This window comes from Danio aesculapii, chromosome 5, assembly GCF_903798145.1.
Source record: "Danio aesculapii chromosome 5, fDanAes4.1, whole genome shotgun sequence".
NCBI lineage: Eukaryota > Metazoa > Chordata > Actinopteri > Cypriniformes > Danionidae > Danio > Danio aesculapii.
Window position 1 is genome coordinate 58,609,138 of NC_079439.1, and position 24,890 is coordinate 58,634,027.

Sequence of the window (24,890 nt, forward strand, 5' to 3'; positions counted from 1 at the left end):
TCCTGTGAGCTTTGGTTCCAACCACAGTTGTTCCCAAGGGTTTAATTATTGCGGTTGCCTTATTTCCAATTATTTCCAATGTTTTCTTACAGGGACATAAATAAAAAAAAGTTTCTGGCGAGTTACTGATGTGCATTAATGTTATATATGTTTTTTTTTTTTTTTAAACGGGAATCTCATGCTAACTATAACAACAGTACAAAACAGTATTGCTTCTTCAGAATATTTCAGACATATGGACATATTGGATAAGTGGAGCAACACAACAACTTGATCTTTAATAGTTAAATTAATTTGATAAAAGGTGCGACTTTTTTAAGCTAGAAAGCATGTTTTTATGTGGGAATGTAACCGATTTTGCTTATATGCTACAATGACCCCTTTAAGTTCGAGATCAATGTAGCAAATTTTGACACTTTCGCTGCTGGAGCTGTGAAGGCAGACAGCGATGTCGCCAGGGCGGCCAGAGCTAACTTTGATTCGTTGTGAACGTACAGATGCTATCACAGTGCATCATACTATGGTAGTTCAGCCACAAGTTATGTTGTTGTTTGGGAAACGCATCCCAGACCACTAGCATAAAAATTGTTTTTTTTTTTTACATTTTTTGAGCAAGATGCTAACTGTTTTATCTGATTTAGTCACTTACACTAAGCTAAGTCACTTATGCTAAGCTAAAAGTAACCTGGAGATCGGCTGAATGGATTTAAAAATGGTAAAACTCAACTGTTTACCTATAGGTGACTTGTAAAATGAGACTATTTCCCCCAAAAAAGTGGAGCTTGCTTATAGGAAGGAAGTGGCCTTCATTTGTTGACTTAAAAAAAGGTTTCTTGGACACTATATACTATATACTACGATTAAGTATTCAAATGAAATATAACTGAGGTGAAAATATGCCAAAAATTATGCATCACAGATGTTGCACTTGCACATTTCCAAAATATGCCAACAATTATGCATCCCAGATGTTGCACTTGCACATTTCCTTGATTGACGTTTGTTATGATTACAACCGAATGAAATCTGCAGTGTGAAATTGAAAAAAAAATCTGAAATATCTGAATCAGCAAAGAACAGAGAACACCTTGCTCTTTGCGTGTTGACAGCATTCCTCCAGCCTCCATAATGAAAAACACTGATCTGGTCCAAGATAGCACATGCTAGAACAAGCAAATCCACAGCACAAAAAAAACCCCCTGCAGACTGATAAATGAACTCTGGCTTTTAGGAGTCAAATCCCTCCTCCGGGTCGCCCCCTCGCCACTATGTTAAGAGCTTGTGTTGCGAAATGAAAGCCAAGATGCATTGGAGCAGATTTGAGGAGAGGGAATGGGATCAGGCATATCATGATCAAGGTCACCTTTCTCTAGACGTGCTAAGGTGCTGACAGATGTGGACTCTGTCTGACCTCATGGACAGACACTGACGCTATGACGGGACGTCTGAATGGGTATAAACGCAAGAAGAGACAGTGTTCTTAGAAATCACTGTGTCTTTAGGCTTCTTGCTAATTCTTGCACAGTGATGTCATGCTAGATGAGCCAGTTAAACTGAGACTAGATTTATCATAGCATCAAGAAAACAGGGGTCTGATTTTGAAAATGTTGGCAATTCTTTTTGATATTTGTGGATCCCAGTTGAACTTGTAGGACATTTCTGAGAGTAATCTGTTAGATATATATTTTTAAAGTGTTACCAATCTTGTTTGATCTTTGGAACCTCTCAAGCCATGGTAATGACATAGAGTTCCCAGTCTCCTGTACACCGGGACTTACCACCTCAATGATCCCATTAAGTCCCAAGCTCCAAACTTCTTTGTCGAGATCGACAGACACTTTAGTTGCACACCGAATCATTACAGCCCATAGAAAATAATTCCAAAGAAAAAAATTAGAACCCGAATTGTCCTTAGCTCTGAGAGTAGCACATAGTAACTCAGTAGCACATAGTAACACTCAGACCTTGATTAATCTAAGACTCGAGCCATGGTAATGACATAGAGTTCACAGTCTCCTGTACATGGGGACTTGCCACCTCAATGATCCCATCCAGTCTCAAGCTCCAAAACGTTTTTGCTCGAGATCGACAGACACTTCAGTTGCACACAGCATCATGGATCCCATAAAAAACAATTCCAAAGAAAAATAATTAGAACCTGATTTGTCCTGAGCTCTGAGAGTAGCACATAGTAAAACACACAAATTGATAACTGTTGAGTCGAAATAGTGTTAAGGAGACCAACATTTGACCCAGCTCAGATACAGAGGAAACCAAGTTCAGTCCTGCAGAGTTTTGATCCCTCCTTGAAAAAACTCCCATGCCTATAGCCAGAGATTTTCTTACTATGGGGGAGATGAAAGGGTCCGTATTACTCACCATTTGCAAACCCAATACACTAACTTGGTCACGTGAAGCACGTCTTAGCCAGTCACATAGTTTGTGTTGGTCTCGTTCCCCGCATGCTGTCATTGAGTAAGTGTTAGCATTAACCCTTATGCTTTTCAGGGTAATTGTTCTATTCTTTCCTTCAATAGGCTTTGTTGTAGCCTTCTAGTAACACTCAGACCTTGATTGGCTTGTTCAGGTGTGCATATTCACAGTAGCTCCCTGATGGCTGTTAATGAGATATAACATCCTGGAAATGGATGTCGCTTCCACATCAACCCCCCTATCCAGACCCAACATTAATCACAATTCTTTATCTTCACATAACTGCCTTCTTAAAATAAATACTTAATACTTAGAATACTTAGAATAAATACTTGTATAACCCCACCTTTTTTAATTACCAAATTTCTACATGCACAGATCACTTGTGGGCCTAAATATATATTGAGGAAAGTTTTCCAGTGTACAAATGAATAAAATGGGGCAAGAAGTGGCCTAAAATGAGGCTACGAAAGCAATGTATGCAGTGGAAGACAGCTTGTGACGGCGAATTCTAGTTGTATTTTACTGTATTTCCATCTAGACCAAAGCTCCAAGATCCCTGGGATCAAGATTGCCAGCCATTTTTTTTTCCACACAGCATCCCTGCTGCCATCGAAAATATTTATAATGAACACAAAGGCTGGGTCCGAAATCCCCTACTACTCAGTAGATTCTGCATTTGAATTTAAACGTACTACTCAGCCATTAGAAAACTATGTTCTATACAATATGAATGTCAGTAGTATGAATGGAACTCAGACGTACTACATCCGCCATTTTGTCATAATCACATGACCTACCCGCATCAGTTGCGTTTCTTCACACCTATCCATGAATTCTCTCATGGTGCATCATGGGATAGCACTTCAGAATCGCGCCAGAAGTAGTAAGCCTATTTCTTGCATACTGCTTTTCAAATTCTATGAATTCGGACATAGTACTTGGCTCTCATACTGATTTTAGCGTACTATATAGTATGGAAGTATGCAATTTCAGACAAAGCTAATAACTTCTCAACTAGACCACTCAAAGGTAAGGGATCCGGTTGTATCTTCTGAAAGCAGAGGCTCACTGCCGTAAAAGTTGTCTCAGAAGTTGGTCCCTAAGACCTCAACCAAAGACCTATCCAGTTTCAACCAATGTGACCCCAGGACCATTAGGATTTACTTAAATTAGGGGTGTCCAAACTCGGTCCTGGAGGGCCGGTGTCCTGCTGAGTTTAGCTCCAACTTGCTTCAACACACCTGCCAAGAAGTTTTTAGTATATAAAGTAAGAGCTTGATTAGCTGGTTCAGGTGTGTTTGATTTGGGTTGGAGCTAAACTCTCCAGGACACTGGCCCTCCAGGACCGAGTTCCACTGGCCCACATTTTTGACTTTAAAAAAAAAATCTAAACTAAAATTATAGCATTTAAAAAATTTAAACATGCTCATGGGGAAAGAGATAAACTGCATTATTAATAAATGTTTGAATAAATTAATACCTTCAGATTATTAGGGCTAACAGTAATGGTCAGGTCTTTGGTGTGAGTCGCATACTGATTTTAGCGTACTATATAGTATGGAAGTATGCGATTTTAGATGCATCCTGGGACTTCTATTTGAGTAAGGTTACTTGTGTTATTTGTTTTTTCCAACACAGAATTGGGAAAATGTACCCAGGGTTACATTTTTGAGAACCAACAATTATGTGCTTACTGGTACATTTGGCTGCATTTTGTGTGTAAAATGAACAACATGGGGTGGTACCGCTGACTGCTAACCTCCATATGGACGGCTTTTCCAGCTTGACGGGTTTGCTTGGTAGCTCACCATGAACAGCGGATTTGGGACATGGAGCAGAGTAGACCGGGTTTCAAGTCCAATGAGTTCCAGAATACGGGATCAAAATCTCACCAAATGTATCACGGTTGCGAATCAAAAAATATTAACATCCACATGGAGCAGCCATGAGCTGCATTGGAGTTTCGTCAATTCCTCTTCGTCTGATTGGCTAGAAGAGCAACTATCAATCTCGACTAGTGGACCAGTGAACGCAACCGATATTGTTACCTTACCAGAAAACAGGAAAAAACGAAATTGTGGTAGCAACATGCGGCCGCAATGGCTTTTTTTATTGTAGTTTGCTTTTGAAAACACTATCACTTGGGTTTAGGGAAGGGGGTGGGTGGGTCAGTCAATATCAAGCTGATATATTATCCACAACAACAAGCCGACCAGCTTCTCACATGGAAACACACGACAAGGATGTTGAGATTTCCAGAAATGTCCTCAGCAGCCCCTAGTGGATATCTGAGAAATGGCACATTTTAAAAAAGCGTGCCACAGTAACGTATTTGAGATTGTCAAAAGTCTAGTGGATTTGTAAATACAAAAGCTGCAAGAAGACGTAGTCCAGGGTACATACTTGTCAGTTCTCAAAAATGTATATATTTGCAATAAGATTGAGTTGGTTTATAAAGGGGATTTATGTGTTGATGTTAAATGTGTTACATGTTTCTTTTTATATGAGATATGTGATAAGGTTGAATGTATTTGTGTTTCTTGTTTTATAAGTGACATACAATATGTGATGCAGGAATGTAATTATGTGGTGAAGCCAAAGACATATTTCCACTTAAAAATAAAGAAAGTCTAAGTCTTGGGAATTGCAACTTTTGGGGAATTCCAGCATGTCAGGAACATGCGAAGGTTACTTAATTTTAAGAAAAAAAACACATGGTGTTATTTCTACCCCGTACCTCTTTCTGATCCCTGAATGGTGATAAATAGTAAAGTCGCATCTAGTTCATAATGTAACATCTTTTCCCCCATAGTTGTTCAAAACACAACACAACCACTGAAAACTAATGCAGAACTTTCCGCCCTGGAAATAAAAAGCAAACAAATAAGCAGCGTTTGAAGTCCACATGGGGTATTCCAAAAAAGGATTTCCCTAAATAAAGCAAATCCTTCGCTCTTAGAAATGATTTTCTTCACCGCTGGTTTATGAGCACACTTACTGCAATGCATTCTGTGTAAATCTCGGTTTTATTTGTAACAATACACAACTGTAGCTTAAAAACAAAAGCGGAACCCTGGAGGAAAATCAGCCTGTCCATATTTTCTGACTATAAACTCGACTGCAATGGATGAAAAAAACTTAAAACAACAAAGTGTTTGGCGAAGTTCGGGCTTTCAAAGACTCGAGCAGCAGCTGTGTAAATAATAAATAAACCATCTGAACCGCTCCATTGTAAATTGAGTCTTGCACAGACAAACATACATCACGAGTTCATCTAACTCGCATTGCTTTTCTTTTGTCGTGTACAGTATATTATCGTGTGGAAGAAAAAATCCTTAATATGCCAAGGCTTAATAATAATAACAATAACAACATCATGAATCACATGAGAACATGTTATTTAACTTCAAAGGGCTCTGCGAAATGTATTGTTTTCCATTAAAGGTCCCATGAAATTAAATAAAGTTTTTTAGATGTTAGTTTAATAGCAGTATTGTTAGTTTTTAGGTGATAAACACTCAGCGGCCACTTTATTAGGTACACCAGTCCAATGCTTGTTAACACAAATTTCTAATCAGCCAATAACAGGGCAGCATCTCAATGCATTTAGGCATGTAGACATGGTCAAGACGATCTGCTGCAGTTTAAACTGGGCATCAGAATGGGGAAAAAAGTCGATCCACGTGACTTTGAACGGGGCATGGTTATAGGTGCCAGACAGGCTGGTCTGAGTATTTCAGAAACTGCTGATCTACTGGGATTTTCATGCACAACCAAACGTTGCCTGGTCTGGTGAGTCTTGATTTCTGCTGCGATTTTCAGATCGTAGGGTCAGAATTTGGTGTCAATAACATGAAAGCATGAAGCCATCCTGCCTTGTATCAACAATTATGGCTGCTGCTGGTGGTGTAATGGTGTGGGGGATATTTTCTTGGCACACTTTGGGCTCATTAGTACCAATTGAACATTGTGTCAACACCACAGCCTACCTGAGTATTATTGCTGACCACGTTTACCCCTTTATGACCACAGTGTACTCACTTTCTGTCATGAAGTGCTTCATCTTAGACTGGTTTCTTGAATATGACAATGTGTGCACTGTACTCAAATGGCCTCCACAGTCACCAGAACTCAATCCAATAGAGCAGCTTTGGGATGTGATGGAACGTGAGATTCGCATCATAGATGTGCAGGCAACAAATCTGCAGCAACTGCGTGATGCTATCATGTCAATATGGAGTAAAATCTCTGAGGATTATTTCCAGTACCTTGTTGAATCTATGCCACGAAGGATTAAGGCAGTTCTGAAGGCAAAAGGGAGTCCAATGTGGTACTAGTAAGGTGTACCTAATAAAGTGGCTGGTGAGTGTTCAGCAGCATTAGTGTACTACATATAATGTACCCAATGGTTTTCATTAAACTTTTTAATTCAATACTAAAAGTAATATCATATTAAAAATGGATACCACATGAATTCAGGGTAAATGGGTATAGTTTTCAATAAACTAATATCACACCCATATAAAATTCTGAATTTCTGTGACCCGCAATGCTAGCAAACATGTAACGAGACAAAATAATAATTAATCTTTCATCTTTTTTGCTGGAGATGTCACCGAACATGTGGCATTTCCAACCTCTCTTATTTTGGCTTGAGACCTTTTTCTTTCTGTTCCTCTGGACCCCTCTTTTGTGTTCTCGAGACTGCGTTGTGACATTTGTGTCCTGAAACTGAAATTAAGTAGCCTTCGGTTAACCTGGTCGCCGAGGTTCTATTGATATTGGCATCCCATCCATTCTCTTTTTTGTATGTTTTAGTTTGGTTTATTTACTAACTAACTAATATCGAAGACTGTAGAATACACAAGACGTGTCACTTGTATAGTTTTGAATGGGGAAAAGTGGAACGGTCAATATGGTGAATGAATATCGTGATATTTTTATATATATATTATATGCAAATATTTAAGAAACATGCTAAGTGAACGTTCTTGTTCACCTGACAAACAATGCTCAATCAGATATTCGGCTTTGAAAATGTGCGCTACGTGAAGGAACGTCTGACTTTGTTTTGGTCCCTTTAACCTGCACAATGTCAATTTAGCCAATTATATTTCAGCATCCCAGGTTGCCTTGGTGGAAAACGGCATATTTCATTCATTCAGACGTGAAGGCTCTCAAATTTTGCATCCGTGACCGAAATGTGATCTCAGGTGGACAGTAACAGCCTCCAAAATGAGACGCAGATTCAGAGTTCCACATGAGGTTATTAATTAGCAAATTATATAAAAATTACGAACGTATACATTAGGTGAGCAGGTTACATTGTCAGCCCGAGTCCTAACAACATGCTACATGACAGGATTTGCAGTGATAAGCAATTGGGATGTTTGCAACGGATGAAACACAACAGAAATTTAAATACAGCCATTCAGAAGCACAGAATAGTGCACTTACTGCACTCCAACAAAATGATAAGGTTTCTAATTTAATTAATACATATTAAAGCTCTTTAACATTATTAAATGCACATGCTAAATCACTGATATGTGTTGACTTGCATTATTTCACAGTTCTAAAGTTCAATTTCAAACGGTTTATTTTATTTTCAAGATTTGAGGTGAACTTTTTGCTGCTGCCTTTAGTAGTATGTCTATAAATGTCATGTAAAATAGCATTCAAACTCACATTATTAGCATTTAACACTGAATAAAGCACATGAGGTGTCCCTGAGGTGATCATTGTCAATATTCTGTTGTTCAGCTGCAAGAAATAGAAGCTGTTTCTAACAGAAAATTTCAGGTGTTGGTTAGAACAAAAATTCCTTTTAATATGGAAAAATTCCTTCTCTCACATACCGTTGCTTAAAACACAACTTAAATCAGCCTTTAGGTTCGAGAGTCGGGCACACTCCTGTTGGTGTTGTCAATCTGGCAACCTGCCCTTGCGTGTGTTTTGAACCAGGAGTGCAATACCTAGTTCAACCTTTGGGTGTCAACTTACATGCTGCACCTTTAATGAAAAAAATAATAATCACCCTCATCTTAATTTCCCATTTCATTCTTTTAAATTTGAAGCTTAAAAAAACGACATTGCTTAATATAATCTTGACAGATTTTGTTATTAATTCCACCAAATTAAAATGCAATCATTGCTTAACTTTTGTTAATTTTAACAATATATTTCTAAAATAGAGTTACACTCAAAATGAGTAAACTGTAGATAACCTTTTCATTGTCCAACCTCTGTAAATGTTCCATTGTAATCATTATTTATTATTTATTTGTTTAATTCCCAGGTTCTGCTGGTTGCATTTGCCAAATTGTCATTGCCAATCTGAGGCCAACTGTAATCGTTTGTTTTGGTTTAATTTAGAATTTTTCCAACTAATGGTGAGTGCTCCACCTTGGCCCCACCCTGATCCTTTAATCATTATTTTACATTAAAAGTTGACAATAACACAAACAAAGAGCTGATATTTATGTAGTATGGTCACTAAAATCAAGTGTAACATGAAAGCAAGAAATGAAAAACGAAAAATAAAATACAAAACCACCCGAATATAGGTTTAAAATAAACATCATGATTAGACTTTATTGAACACCCATCAACATTACAAAAAAGGTGCCATATCACAAATCCATCACTGGCCCCCCCAAAAAAGACCTTCCAGTCAAAAAAGCAGCGTCTCATGAAACAGGCCACTTCCCTCATACAAACAAACAAACAGCAGCTCGACTGAACAAACCCCACACAAACTACACAAACCAAACCAAGAGAAACGTACGAGCAACAACGACAAGCGACATCAACGAATACTTTATGGCTTTCCACTCTCCTCCCTTTTTGGATACATGAATCAGAGATGCACGATATTTCAATTTCTGCTGAGATCCAATAAGCCGATACTTTTTAAAATGAATTTTCACTGATATTCCTTTAGTTAATCCACTATTGTCTGCTGTTCGCGGTTTTATTCCCTATTAGTAAAATGCTAATTTTGTGACCCTGGACTCCAAAAACCATTCATAAGTGTCAATTGTTTTGAATTTGAGATTTATACATTGACTAAAAGCTGAACAAATATGCTTTACATTCAATTAAAGAGCCCCTATTATGCATTATAAAAGGTCATATTTTGGTTTTGGGGTCTCCAACAACAGGCTGATATGCATGCAAGGTGAATGAAAAATGAAAACATCCAGCTGAGGGTTGAATCTGAAAGTGCACCATGATTAAAACTTGATACTAGTGATTCTTTAATGAAATAGACGACTCCGAGTCGTTTGAATGATTCACCGTTTGTCCTGATCTTTTGCCTGTTCGTATCGCATCAACACGAAACAATACCAAATATGAAGTGCTGGATCCGGTAAAACGTGAACGCGCCTTTCCCTTCAAATTCTAGCAGAGTGTGGGTGTGTGTGGGACTAATCATGATTGAAGATGAGTAATCAATGAGTGAACGTTCTGGTGATTAATGCAATAATTTACCCTGCAATGTGGGATTCGTCTGCCGTTTGTTAAAGGAAGGATCAGAAAAGACTATTGATGTATGGGACTTTGTCAGAGCTTGACAGGAACTTTATCAGTACACAGTTCATGGATAAGTTTCTTCCTCCAGTTCACAAGTGTAAGTGAGTGCAATTAAAATGGTTGCCTCCTTGTTTTCTCTAGCTTGCAAAATATGTATTTAATTGTGTTTTGTTACTTGTTTATGACACGTGATGCTTTGTTTACAGATTTAAATGCGTTTGTGAGCTCACGATCCTCTGCTGTTTGACATTGCTATGGCCAGATTAGCATCGCGCAAAGGAAGGGTTTGGGAACAAATGAATCGCTGAACAAATCATATGGAAGTCGCTGGGATAATAAGGTATAAATAAATGCATATTATAAGACAATGAAAGTGTTTTTTGACCTTGCATGCATATCAGACTGTTGTTGGAGACCCTCAAAACCAAAATATAACCTTTTTAAATGTATAATAGGAACTCTTTAAATGAGTAGTTTTAACAAACAGCAAAGAAATGCACCAAAATTGAGTTTTTATACATTTGTTTTGTATACATACAGTAAGTAGTTTACAAAATATCTTTATGCAGCATGATCCCCAATTAATATTCGAATGATTTTTGGCTAAAAAGGTAAATCAACAATTTTAACTCATACAATGTATTTTTGGCTATGACCAAAAATATAGGCCTACCTGCGCAGGCCTATATTTGCTTTTGAGATTGCGAGTCACAACAAACAGAATTAATTGAATATTTTTGTATTTCACTTTCATTTGTTATTAGTATAAAACTGCAGTCATTGAATAAATACAATATCGCAATAATAAATTTGCAACCTTAAATAACAAAAATGATCAAATACCGCAAAGAAAAAAGAGAAAAGCTTGCATTGCTCACATTTTTATGTTTGCAAGAGGTGGTTTTAGAGCTAATTCAGAAAAGGGAAAAGAAATATTTCACAAAACTGCAATGGAAACAGGTCTGGAATGCAATGGAAACATGGAATCTGCAATTCAGATTTACAGGTCACATGGCGTGCATAATATGGTCACTACTTACGAGGCCATGCTTTCCCATATATATTAAAGTCAATCAACAGAGTCATGCCACAATTTACAAAGACCTGGAAGCAGACATGAAGGAAAAGGCAGGGTTCCCACATTAAAGCCAATTTCCCTGACTTTTGCCACTCAATGCCGAGTTCAGACTGCATGATTTCAGCCTCGATTTTGACTCGGCGACAAGTTTTGGGAAATCGCAGACAAATGGCAGAAATCACAGGCGAATCGAGAACTCCCCTGCTGTCGCCGTGTGAGAAGTGTAGTTGTCTTGGGTGATAATTTGATTTAGTCGATTGGCTATGGTGTATGTTTTTGGACGGTGGGAGGAAACTGGGGAACCTGGGGGAAACCCACGCGAACACGGGGAGAACCAGTTAAACTGACTTAAGCATCCATTTGGTTGTTAAAGTGTAAAAAGAGACTAAAGACCATTTGAACGCAGGCACCTTCATTAGCAGCAGGTTAGCGCAGAAATTCCATTGAAAATACTGGGGGAAAATTAATATTCATATTTTAAAGACATGGTGTGGAAAAATAACTGCATTAAATAAAATAATTTAATACAGTGCTTCTTGTTTGGTCTGATACCCACTTTATATCACATCTCAGCCAGACAGTGAAGATTGCTGTTTTTTAAAGAAATCAGATCTTAAACGGGGTGATTTTGTATGGGATGACAATTCACCGGAATCCCTGGGGCTGGCTGACTGAAATTAAAAGTCTGTGTGCATATACCCCATTAAATAGAAAATAAGGGATATAATTGCAAAAAGGTCCAGTTTTTTAGAAAAAAAAGAACCACCCCTTTCACCAGGCTGGCTACAGCCACAAAAATCCATGATATTCAACTAATTGGGGCAAAAAATATATCAATTCCCTGACATTCCGTGTCTAAAATAGAAATTCCCGAAAATCCATGACCCATGGGATCCCTGAAAAGGGCTTTGACAAGAAATGGCAAAAGCGCATTGGTGGCTGACAGATCTCCTTCTATTAAAAATGAAATGACCAATGCGTTGACTGTGTTGTAATCTGTTTATCTGTTGCTATAATTTTCGATTTTATTAAGTTTTAGTCGGTTAGTGGAAATGTCGACATGTCGAAAATACTGCCAAACTTCTGCACAAATTCATAATGGAAATGTGCCTAATGTCTTTATATTGTCAATCAACTATTCAATCAAAGAATCAGCAGACTGTTGACTTGATCTTACAGCTAGCCAGAAAATGGCGACTCATCATCTTGTGAGCGAGGCAAATCAGTATAATTTTCGATATCGGGCTAAAACCGATGTTTACATCTCAATCAATTATTAGTCGATTCCTCGAATGTGGCAATAATATCGTGCATCCCTAACATGGATATTTGATTTCATGGCAGCATCATTATTTTATATGGACTTGATGAAGGCTTCGTGCGGTCTTGGGTTTTTCACGCTGAGCGTTATCGACACGGCGGTTCAGGCTGATGGGGACTAGGCCTGTACAGCTGCTGCAGGCGCACCGGCCTGACAGGCCAGCCAGGTAACTGTCCTATTACTCTGAGGCCGACAGGCTGCCCTGGGCAGGAGTGTGGAGCGCTGGGGCCTGACCCTTGTGGCTGGCCTGAGCGAGAGTCCAGAATTGAGGCGGAGGAAGATGACAGAGGCAGCAGGATGGCCGGGGTCAGGCCGTAGCGAAGCTGGAAGACTCGAGGCGGACCGCTGATGCCGTTGGAATGGGACTCCTTGAGCTGGTCCTCCCTCTTGTGCTGCTCCTCCTCCTGTTTTTTGGCTTTCCTGCCGGGTCTGCTGAGCTCCTGGAGCTTCTCGGCTTGAGCGCGCCGGACGTGGTATGTCTTCCTGTGGCTTTGAAAACAATCCAGGAACTCCTCCAGGGGCACGTGGCCCTCCATGAATCTCTCCAGCAGCTCCTGTGAAGGTCAAATGACAAATAAACAGGTATTAGAGGAGGGGAAGTACCAGGCGGATTCATAACAGGCGTGACGCAGATGCAAAACATCCTCGCTGTGACTCATCGCGTTCCAAGACAAATGTCAAAACCTTCATGCCTAAAAAAAATTCACAAAAACACAGTTATTTCTACACCTATTGTGACCCTTTGGGGGTTTTGATCTCATTCATGCAGAGTCATTTATTTTGAGTGTTTTTTTAATACTGATTTAAGGTAACCTAGCTTAGGGTTCAAAATGTATTTTCATATATTTCTATATTAATTTTGTTCAATTTTTGATTGTTTTTATTTTAAATATATATACTGTATATATGTTAGAACATACTCTCCACACCAGATAAATAAGATCTAGCCCTGGATGCCAGATGCTGTCAGAAAATGTCTGTTTCTCTGACGATCCAGAAAACAAACCAGCAGAGGTGCCCAATACCCAAACTTGTTAACAAGTGTTATTATACCACAAGCAACAGCAATGGAAAATGACTGCTTCACAACAATTCAATTCAATTCATGCTTATTTCTATAGCGCTTTTACAGTGTTGTGTCAAAATAACTTAACATAGAAGGTTCTAGTAAACTGAAACTGGGCTAGTCCAGTTTTCAGAGTTGAAGTTCAGTTTAGTTCAGTTCAGTGTAGTTTAATTCTCACTCCTGAAAGTCCAAAACACTGAAGAGCAAATCTATTGATGTGCAGCTCCACAAGTCCCAAACCAAACAAGCCAGTGGCGACAGTGGTGAGGAATAAACTTCACCGACTGACAAAAGTGAAGGAAAAAAAATGAGAGAAACCAGGCTCTGTTGGGCATGACCATTTCTCCTCTGGCCAAACTTCCTGTGCGGAGCTGTAGCCTAGGCACTGGAGGCTGTAGAACATTGGATGTCCATTGTGGAGAAACTGCAGGTGTCATTGTCCAGACATTCTTATATCTCTTATGCTTGAAAACAAGTGTCGCTTGATCCACACAGTCATAAGATTATAACAACATGGGAAATTAAATAATAATAGTAATAAAGCAATAATTAATAATAAAATAAAAACATAAAAATGACAAATTATAATCTAATATAAACGAATGAAAATAAAACAACAAATGAATGGTTGCTTTCTTGAAACAACACACACAAGGATTCTCAGATCCTTAGATTCTTCATATAAGACTGCACAACAAACCTCTATTATTATTACAACTGAGGAATAACTAAAACAGAAAATGTACTGTTTGCAATTTACGATTATACTATAAAATGTTGTGTTTATTAATATTATAATAATCTCATTTTACTCTTCAATATACAATGCTAACATTTAGCCATTTAATAATAATAATGCATGGTTAATATTATTGTTATTATTATTATAACTGGCTGTTTAAAGTCTAAATGACAAAATAAGTATAAAATACAGTTGCAAATTACAATTGTTGTGAAAAGCAAAATTAATATTAGATAATATTGCAAGATTTTTATGAACTACAAGTGGCGATATTAATAACACATAATAATAATAATAATAATAATAATTATTATTATTATTATTATTATTATAATTACAAAGAGTTTGAACGCTAAATAAAAAACATAATTAAAAATATATATGTAAAATAACCATAAATATTATAATATTATGACACGTTTATTTTACACTACTAAGTGTACAATACTACTTCAAATGATTATATGTAAAAATGTTTACTTTGAGATTAAAATTTTACAACCTTCATGCTTTTATTTTTGTAGACTTCAAAATATGTTTGTGTTTTAGGTATGAATATATTTGAGACAAATTTATTTTCCAGTTTTATCTATTTATTTATCTATCAAATTATATATGCTCATAAATTACTTCAGGAAAATCCACCCTGATCTACTATAGCTGATCTCCCTGTTTGGTCAGCATAAATGCCTAAAAAGGACTAAAAATGCACAAAAACATCAATGCTGACCTGCTAACTTTAGGTCAGGTTAAATGTTTTTTTTCCTCTGGCAAAAAAATGATCACTTGGAACGCACGTGAAACATGGTTTCAAGGGGACAACTTAATTGTTTTCTGTTTAATCCACTTAAAGGTGTGGTATGTAAGTTTGACACCCAGTGGTTGAACTAGGTATTGCACTCACGGTTCAAACACACGCAAGAGCAGGTTGCCAGATTGACGACACCAACAGCAGTGTGCCTGACTGTCGAACCTAAAGGCTGATTTAAACCGTGTTTTAAATAAAAGCAACTGCAGCTTGTAGAAGGAATATTTTCCATATTAAAAGGATTTTTTTTTAACCAACACCTCAATTTATATTTTAGAAACGGCTTTTTGCAGCTGAATAACAGAAAACTGACAATGATCACCTCAGGTACACCTCATGTGCTTTATACAGTGTTAAATGCTAATAATGTGAGTTTGAATGCTGTTTTACATGATATTTATTGCCATACCACTGAAAGCATAAGCAGATAGTTCACCTCAGATCTTGAAAATAAAATAAACCATTTGAAACTGAACTTTAGAGCTGTAACTCATTGCAAACCAACACATATCAGTGATTCAGCATGTTTCAGCATGGAGGTTTAATATGTATTAATTTGATTATAAACCTTATTATTTTGTTGGAGTGCAGTGAGTGCACTATTCTGTGCTTCTGAATGGCAGTACTTAAATTGCTGTCATGTTTTGTCTAATGCAAACAGCCCAATTGTTTATCACTGCAAATCTCATGTTGTTAGGACACAGGGTTACAATGTAACCTGCTCACCTAATGTTTATGTTCGTAATATTTATATAATTTGCTAATTAGTAACCTCATGTGGAACTCTGAATCAGCATCTCATTTTGGATTTTGCTACTGTCCACTGGAGGTCATATTTCGGTCGCAGACGCACACTTTTAGAGCCTTCTTGACTGAATGAATGAAATACGCCGTTTTCCAGCAAGGCAACCCAGGGTGCTGAGATATAAATGGCTAAACTGGCATTGGGCAGGTTAAATGACCAAAACAAAGACAGACGTTCCAGCACGTAATGTACATTTTCAAAGCCGAATATCTGATTGAGCATTGTTTTTCAGATAAACAAGAATGCTCACTTGGCATGTTTCTTAAATATCTGTAAACATAATATGGTATTTTTATGCTTTGGAAGAGTCAAAAACCTACATACAGCACCTTTAAATTTTCAAAAACAATAGTTAACTTAATCGATTTGTGTTGAGACATCATAAAGAAATTGTCTGTAACCCAGCATTTTTAAAAGTGTTGAAAAAACCCACATAAGAATGATCCAAAACCTTGTTTCAGCAACGTCCCATGTGTGTTTACCATATGATTTTAACAGATGAAGCTCATAAAGTTTTTCTCATAGGGAAATCACAGTTAATGCAAAAGTCATATGGTCGTTTTACACTGTAAAGCTGAACAAATGAACAAACAAGCTGCGTGCAGTAATAATGTATGATGAGCTGAAGTGTTTGGGGGTCTCTGGTGAGGGGGCAGGTGTCTGCACTCAGTCTGTCTCAGTATGGGGGGACTGAATAATTGATACGTCTCGTCTGCACAAACCCACCCCCTGAAATGTCCTTCAACACACAACAATAAAAGTCTTTTCAGGACACGACCCTTCCACCACATCACACATCAGTGTAGGGCAGGCAAAGTCCCCTTAAGGCTAGTCATTTCACTCGGTGGCCGACTTTGAATTGCCTTTCGGGCATGCAAGTGCAAGCTTCTTTTTTCTTTTAAATGGGGAAACATTAAAACAGTTTACAATTAAATTTCATATTTGGAGTCAGGAATGAAATTTAACAACAACTGCTTCTTAAAATTGTGTTTTGAGTCAAACAAAACCCATTTTTTTAGGTTGTCCAAAGCTAATGCGGATGCGCACTCGAAGGGAACGAGATCACGACACCAAACTCCTTTTTGGCTATTTCTATCACTTGTCATCTGGTCAGCCAAACTGTGTAATGACCATAAAAATCAATAACTTATGTGTTTCTCATTATTATCCTCTAAATCAGTGTTTCCCAACCCTGTTCCTGGAGGCACACCAACAGTACATATTTAGGATGTCTCCCTTATCTGAACCATTAATTTTTGGGTTTGGGGTCTCTTCTAATGTCCTGATGAGTTGATTCGGGCGTGTTTGAATAGGAAAAGGTTAAATAAGTGTACTGTTGGTGTGCCTTCAGGAACATGGTTGTGAAACACTGCTTTAAATAGTACCGCATGTAATTACGCTGTTTTTCCCCCAATGTATTTCTAACAGCAAATGACAGGCAACCTCTTTGTTTACATGATTATGGCCATTCAAGTAGTTCCCATCGTATGATTTGCATTCGTGCTTGCGTGTGTTTTGATCCAGGAATGCAATAGTTCAACCACTGGGTGTCAAAGTTAAATACTGCACCTTTAATATTTTAGAGAAAGTAGTTAAAGTTTGCGTTACCAATGATTGATCTTATCCACGAGTGACCCATCCACATTTAAATATCATGCAGCCTATTTTTTTGATTATCTGACCTGCAGATTAATGGCAGCACCTGTGGATATAATCGAGATAACAGGGTTTTATGCATCGCCCAACATGCAATGTCAATAGAGCGACTGCATGAAGTAAAGTAAACTGCACACTTGATTATGTAATGTGTTAAGTCGTAGATCACAGCGCAAAGTGAAAAACAACTTCTCCTTTAAATGTCCATGCTTAATCGGTCATTGATAAGGAAAAAAAATTTCTCATTCAAAACTATACGAGTGAAACATCTTGTGTATTTTATAGTCATTGACTAAATAAATAAACAATAAAGTCACTAAATGTCCATGACATTCACTGTTTGTTGGGGTTTTGTTTAAATCTAAAGCATTTCCCAGTGTAATCAAATAGAAAAACTACTATTGCATGAACACAAGTTACAAATATCCACAAGAAGTGGATAAATAAATCCAGAAATTATTTTAAGGCCCGTTTTTCTTAATGGATAAAGCAGAGTCTTCAAACTGTTCTTCATGTGGTCTCCCGCTGTTTATTAGCTTTTTATAATTCCTCAAATCGAGGCATCATTAAAGTTTTATAGTTTCATATAGAGCAGTCTATGAGCGCTTGCCGTCAGCCCTTTTCCAGACTAATAGAATATGCCATTGCTGTAGAAACGCACGTGTGGGGCTGATGTGTTGCTGAAGGCTGGATCTACTGAAACTCACTTACGAGGACTGAGATCATCCATCAGATGACATGCAGGGGGGCAGAGCGACAAAGTCACGGAGGGTCTATTGATCGGGTCTGTGTGGGGCTTGTTTACAGCCTGAGGACGAAGAACCGCACGTATAGCTCAGACAGACGCAGACGAACGGCTCAGACAATAAGAAGAACACATCAAGGAGTGTTTCTTTCCCTGATGTTTAACTGTTTGGAGCCTTTGTTGGAGAGTCTGTGATGATAACAGATCATGTAATGAAGAGTGACGTCCAGTCTGTGTGCACCGTGTTCTTCTGAGTCAGAGCTTTTCAATGGATCCAGCCAAATGGGTCATATACAATGAGCAATGACTCAACAATTCAACATTTTAGCATTGTTTTATGTGGAATTTATTTATTTATTTATTTTGTTTTTTTAATTAATTAAATACATTAAAATGACTAAATTTTTATTTTTATTTTATGGGTTTTTTTATGGAACACATGATATATGAATAAACACCCATATGACACACTGCTCAATTGGTACTAAAAGGCCCAAAGTGTGCCAAGAAAAAATCCCCACACCATTACACCACCACCACCAGCCTGAACCTTTAATACAAAGCAGGATGCATCCATGCTTTCATGCCGTTGATGCCAAATTCTGACCCTACCATCGAAATGTCGCAGCAGAAATCGAGACTCAGACCAGGCAACGTTTTTCCAATCTTCTATTGTGCAATTTTGGTGAGCCTGTGTGAATTGTAGCCTCAGTTTTGTGTTCCTAGCTGACAAGAGTGCCACCTAATGTGGTCTTTTGCTGCTGTAGCCCATCCGACACAAGGTTCGTCATGTTGTGCATTCAGAGATGCTCTTGTGCATACCTTGGTTGTAACGAGTGGTCATTTGAGTTACTGTTGCTTTTCTATCAGCTCAAAACAGTGTGGCCATTCTCCTCTAACCTCAACAAGGCATTTGCACTCACAGAACTGCCACTCACTGGATATTTTCTCTTTTTCTGACCATTCTCTGTAAACCCTAGAGATGGTGAAATCCTGAGATACATGAAAATCCCAGTAGATCAGCAGTTTCTGAAATACTCAGCCAAGCTTGTCTGGCACCAACAACCATGCCACGTTCAAAGTCAGTTAAATCACCTTTCTTGCCCATTCTGATGCTCTGTTTGAACTGCAGCAGATCGTCTTGACCATTTCTACATGCCTAAATGCATTGAGTTGCTTCCATGTGATTGGCTGATTAGAAATTTGCGTTAACAAGCAGTTGGACAGAGTTGCTTATCTATATTTAGATATACAGATATAGATAAAGATGCATTAAACTGATTGAAATGAGTTTTTACATTGTTTCAATAGTATTCTAATTCAAGTAAATGCTGGTCTTTTGAACTTTGTATTCAAAGAATCCTGAAAAAAAATCGAATGGTTTTCATAAACATATTAGTGCCACTGTTGAATACTGATTATATAAGCACATCTGAATGATTTTACAATCACTGTGAAACTAAAATTCTGTTTTCCCTTCACAAGTATAAATTGTATTTTAACCCTAATGTGCTGTTGGGGATGTTTTCATCCAATCTGCGGTGATTTTGTTTCTTAATTTGACCTTAACTTTTTCTGTTTCAGATAGCAGAATGGTTTTTGGTGACGAATCTTATTCTGACACACATTTTCGACAAATGTTTTGAAATTTATATATAAATATATATTATATATACACAGTCTTTGTTTTTGTTTACTCAATGTTATTCTGAGAGCTGAGATGCATATTTTAATTTTCTCAGACACATCAAGGTAGATGCCTAAAGGTCACTCTCACACACATACACACACTTTAATTTGCTGTTATACTCCATATAAAAATTTTAAACTAAGTTTTTATGTTTTTCATCAGTAAATTAGGGAGTAAAAATGAAAATCTTATGCTGCACAAAAACTAACAATGCATCAAAGGCAATGTTGTTGCTAATCTGTCCATGACTGTGATAAAATGGAAAAAAAAATTGAAAATAAGTAATTTTGTGTGTTTTTTAATGACCAAAGTCAGTGACATCACTTATGAATTAGACAATTAAAAAGTTAAAATCCAGTAGTTTTTAAAAACATTTTGTAGTTTTAATCAGGACTGAGGTTGACTAACATATACATATATACACACACACACACACACACACACAAACACACTCATTTAAATATATATATATATATATATATATATATATATATATATATATATATATATATATATATATATATATATATATATTATGTACATATGTATATAAATATACAGCAATTCAATTTAGTGGATGTTTTTATCACGAACATAACAAAAGCTATTAAATTTGAACAGTGCACAAGGATTAAAATATATTAGAAACAATAGTTATACTGAAAGCCAGGCAGAAAGATAGAAAATATATATTTTTAAAATGTAACAACATTACACAAACTATTTATATGGTATTTTGATCAAATAAATGCAGCTGTGATAAACAAGAAACTACTGTCAAAAACAAACCAAAAATGCATCAAACTGAACTTTTGAACAATTGTGTAATATTAGTAGTATTTATTATAATTAAATATTATAAGTATTTTGTAGCTTTATTACTAAATATAAAGGGACATGTAATGTAATATACAACAAATCACTTTAATGAATCAAAAGAATCAATTTGAGCGAAGAATCAATTTTAAATAATCTCTACTTCTGTTCACTAATGAAAGTTAACAAGGAACATGAGCACATGAAAACCCCTGACATGGCCATGCTAAAATGAAATTACATCTATATAAACAGACAGAACCATTTTCATGCCTCAGAAAGATTGAAAGAACAACAATTTGTAGTCTATTATGGTTAAATCGTATCTGTGCTTCAGAAATTAGTACCATCTCAAATCAAGCAGAGGTGTAGAGAGTATTCTTTTATCATCATTTATTTGCATTCGTTTGTCCTGAACAGCTTTGGAACAAGTGTATGTGCAAAGGATGACAGCATTTTCATTATTGCGTGAACTATCCCTTAAACTTCTAAAAGGAAACATGATAGATTAGAAAATCAGGGGGGGGGGGGGGGGGGGCGTAAACTTTTACACAGGGGAGATATATTCCTTTTTTTGTATTTTGAAAAATATTGAAATAATTTATGCAGCTGCTAAAGGCTAGTACTAAATAAAACAAGAACAATTACCAGCATCAGCCTGTTGAGAAGTTTACACCCCCTGGCTCTTGATCTAATGTGCTGCCTTGAGCATCCGTGAATGTTTGCAGCCTTTGATCACACAGATGACAACACGCAGATATGGTGGAATAAACAATGTTTGGTTGTTTTCTTTTCTTTACGCCTGGAATGCATTATTATTTTTTAATCCTCCTAAACGATGACTTCTAAATATCACTAAATGGTATTAAACTACATTTCATTGGGTGTTTTCTGTAAATGATGGTAAAAATAAAAAAACTAGGTTTCTTTTTGCTTAACAAATTAATGAAATAAATAAACAAACAAACAAACACTGAATGTGTGCCATCTAGATATATGCCAGTGTTTAATAATTTAATATAACATGGCTGCTTTTGAAAAAATCTCATATTAGCAGATAGACAAGCAAATTTCTAATCAGCCAATCACATGGCAGCAACTTAATGCATTTAGGCATGTAGACATGGTCATGAAGATCTGCTGGAGTTCAAACTGAGCATCATAATGGGGAAGAAAGGGGATTTAAGTGACTTTGAATGTGGCATGATTGTTGGTGCCAGATGGGCTGGTCTGAGTATTTCCGAATCTGCTGATCTACTGGAATTTTCACGCACAACCGTCTCCATTTACAGAGAATATTCTGAAAATGAGAAAATATCCAGTGAGCAGCAGTTCTGTGGGCACAAATGCCTTGCTGATGCCAGAGGTCAGAGGAGAATGGCCAGACTGGTTCCAGCTGAAAGGCAACAGTAACTCAAATAACCACTTGTTACAACTAAAGTATGCAGTAGAGCATCTCGGAACATACAACACATCCAACCCTTGAGGCGGATGGGCTACAGCAGCAGAAGACCATACCAGGTGCCACTCCTGTCAGCTAAGAACATGAAACTGAGGCTACAATTTGCACAGGCTCACCAAAATTGGACAATAGAAGATTGGAAAAACGTTGCCTGGTCCGATAAGTCTCAATTTCTGCTGTGACATTCGTATGGTAGGGTTCAGAATTTGGCGTCAACAACATGAAAGCATGGATCCATCCTGCCTTGTATCAAAGGTTCAGGCAGGTGGTGGTGGTGTAATGGTGTGGGGGATATTTTCTTGGCACACTTTGAGCCTATTAGTACCAATTGAGCATCATGTCAACGCCACAGCCTACCTGAGTATTGTTGCTGACCATGTTCATCCTTTTATGACCACAGTGTACCAATCTTCGGATGGCTACTTCCAGCAGGATAACTCACCTTGTCATGAAGCGCGAAACATTTTAGACTGGTTTCTTGAACATGACAATGAGTTCACTGTATTCAAATGGCCTCGACAGTCACCAGATCTCAATCCAATAGAGCACCTTTGAGATGTGGTGGAACGGGAGATTTGCATCATAGATTTGCAGCTGACAAATCTGCAGAAACTGTGTGATGCTATCATGTCAATATGGACCAAAAACTCTGAGGAACATTTCCAGTACCTTGTTGAATCTATGCCACAAAGGATTAAGGCAGTTCTGAAGTCAAAAGGGGGTCCAACGCGGTACAAGGTAAGGTGTAACTAATAAAGTGGCCAGTGAGTGTATGCAAATATTGAATAATTCATATGGACAAAGTATACTTATTCTATAAAAAATGGTCAAGGTCCAAGATTACAATGAGTGAGAAATAAAATGACCGTGTAAATTTGATGGGTTTATAAGGACTGATTTTATTTATTGACCTCATTAATTTAAATTATTTTTTTCCACTCAGTTTGACTTTTGTATATCAAAGGTTTTAATTGTATTTAATTATACTCAAGTTTTGACCGCAATGCCTTAGTTGGCCACTAGTTTGGACTTGGAGTAAACGTTTGATTCTGTACAGAAATACTGTACGGTATTTTATTCTGTATTTTGCTTAAGAATCAATAAAACTGTTAAATCGCTAATAATTCAATACATCATGATAGTGTACAATGCACAATACATGCACAATACTGTCATCATGGCACAGATAAAGTAAATCAGTTATTAGAAATTAGTTATTGAAACTACTACGTTTAGAAATGTGCAGAAATTTCGAAAAAATACAAGGGGTCTAATAATTTCTTCAACTGTATATACAATAAAGTATTTGTAACCTAGCAGCTTTACTCAATATAATGATAATATCTTATATTGTGATAAAAGCTTGAGCAATTAATCGCAACAAGAAAATCTGACACCGGCAGAAGCCTACTGTAGTCTAGATTACTAGTTTAATACATATTAAGCAAGACAGCTGAACAGCATGTGAGGTGAAAGGCACTTAATGAAATGTTTTCCACTTCTGGGACAAACCGCAGTGCTGGAGACATGACATCAGCTCTGATGCGTTCACCTCATCTCTTATTTATGACACATACAGTAGGCTGTCAATGCTTTAAATCATTGATTAAACCACAGATCCATGCTTGCTGGAGTTTTAGCATGGATCTTAACCTTCACGTCACCCTAAAAGCCAGATCAAGCTATTCTGTAAGTAAGGATAGTGTCATGTATCGTAGTGACTTTCTGCACTTTTGTCAGCCTTTTGTTGTGTTTGGTTCTGGTTCAGTTGGCAGGGCATGTTCATTCAACAGAGTGTCTGAATAAGCCACAGTCCTGGGAGTACCGCTGAAAACAACATGTCAAAATATGACTGCGTGTTTGCTGACTTTTGAAACATGGGGGTCGGGGACTCACATGAAAGGACACAGAAAGCATTTTTGGAGATATAAAGGATGCAAGGGGTTTTGAAATCACCTCAGACTGTTCTTCGGCACGCGTGACCTCCTCCTGGAGCAGATTGTGGGCAGTCTGGGGGCTGTGCTTCTCCGTGAAGGCCTCTGAAAAAACACAAACACTTCATCTCAGTCGGGCTCAATTCACAATGTGACGCACTGCATTAAACTTCATCGTGAGAAAGGAGGGGTAAAGTCGTATTTCTGTGACTGCAGAAAATGAGTGGCCCTGCTGATTAATCTAAAATTGATGTACGACTTCTCTTTTTATTTTTTAACACGCAAATAAACAGATTTCAAAATCAAATCTGAGAGATTCTTAAACAGTTCTTAAAATAACCGTATTTTCTAAGTGTGAAGAACATGATAATGATTCTCAAGAGTCCTTTTCCAGTGTAAACAATAAAAACAAACGAACCAAAAAATTGTGGAATGTTGTTATATGATGATTGATGTTAAAGGCTCTTTTTTAAAACAATTTCTACCAATAAAAATAAATGAATTAAGAGATTAGATAAATGATATCTATTGAATCAATGATTTTGACAATTAAACAGAATTGACCTGATGTTAAAGAGAATTTGAAACATCAAATGAGAAAACTTTAACACATGTCTTTAACCCTTTCATGCATCAGTTCTAAATACTCCAGCTGACTCTCCTTAAAGTCTATAAAATACATTAGAAAAGTGACTCTTATAGTTTTGAATAGGGAAAAGTGTAACGGTCAATATTGAGAATAAAAGCCCCGCCTACTTATACAGAAGCCAATCATCGATTGGAAAAGCTCAGACA

The 24,890-nt window shown here is 37.2% G+C and overlaps 1 protein-coding gene across 1 annotated transcript in view; it reads right to left on the reverse strand.

Moving 5' to 3' along the window:
- Nucleotides 1–8,999: 8,999 nt before the first annotated feature.
- Nucleotides 9,000–24,890, reverse strand: part of vps37d (VPS37D subunit of ESCRT-I) — a 74,666-nt gene continuing 58,775 nt past the window's right edge. Inside the window, exons 3-4 of the mRNA XM_056458547.1 lie at nt 24,118–24,200; nt 9,000–12,925 (exon numbers count right to left, since the gene is read on the reverse strand). Of these exons, the coding sequence (XP_056314522.1) occupies nt 12,458–12,925; nt 24,118–24,200 (551 nt within the window). The 3' untranslated portion in view covers nt 9,000–12,457. The remainder of the gene's footprint in view (nt 12,926–24,117; nt 24,201–24,890) is intronic.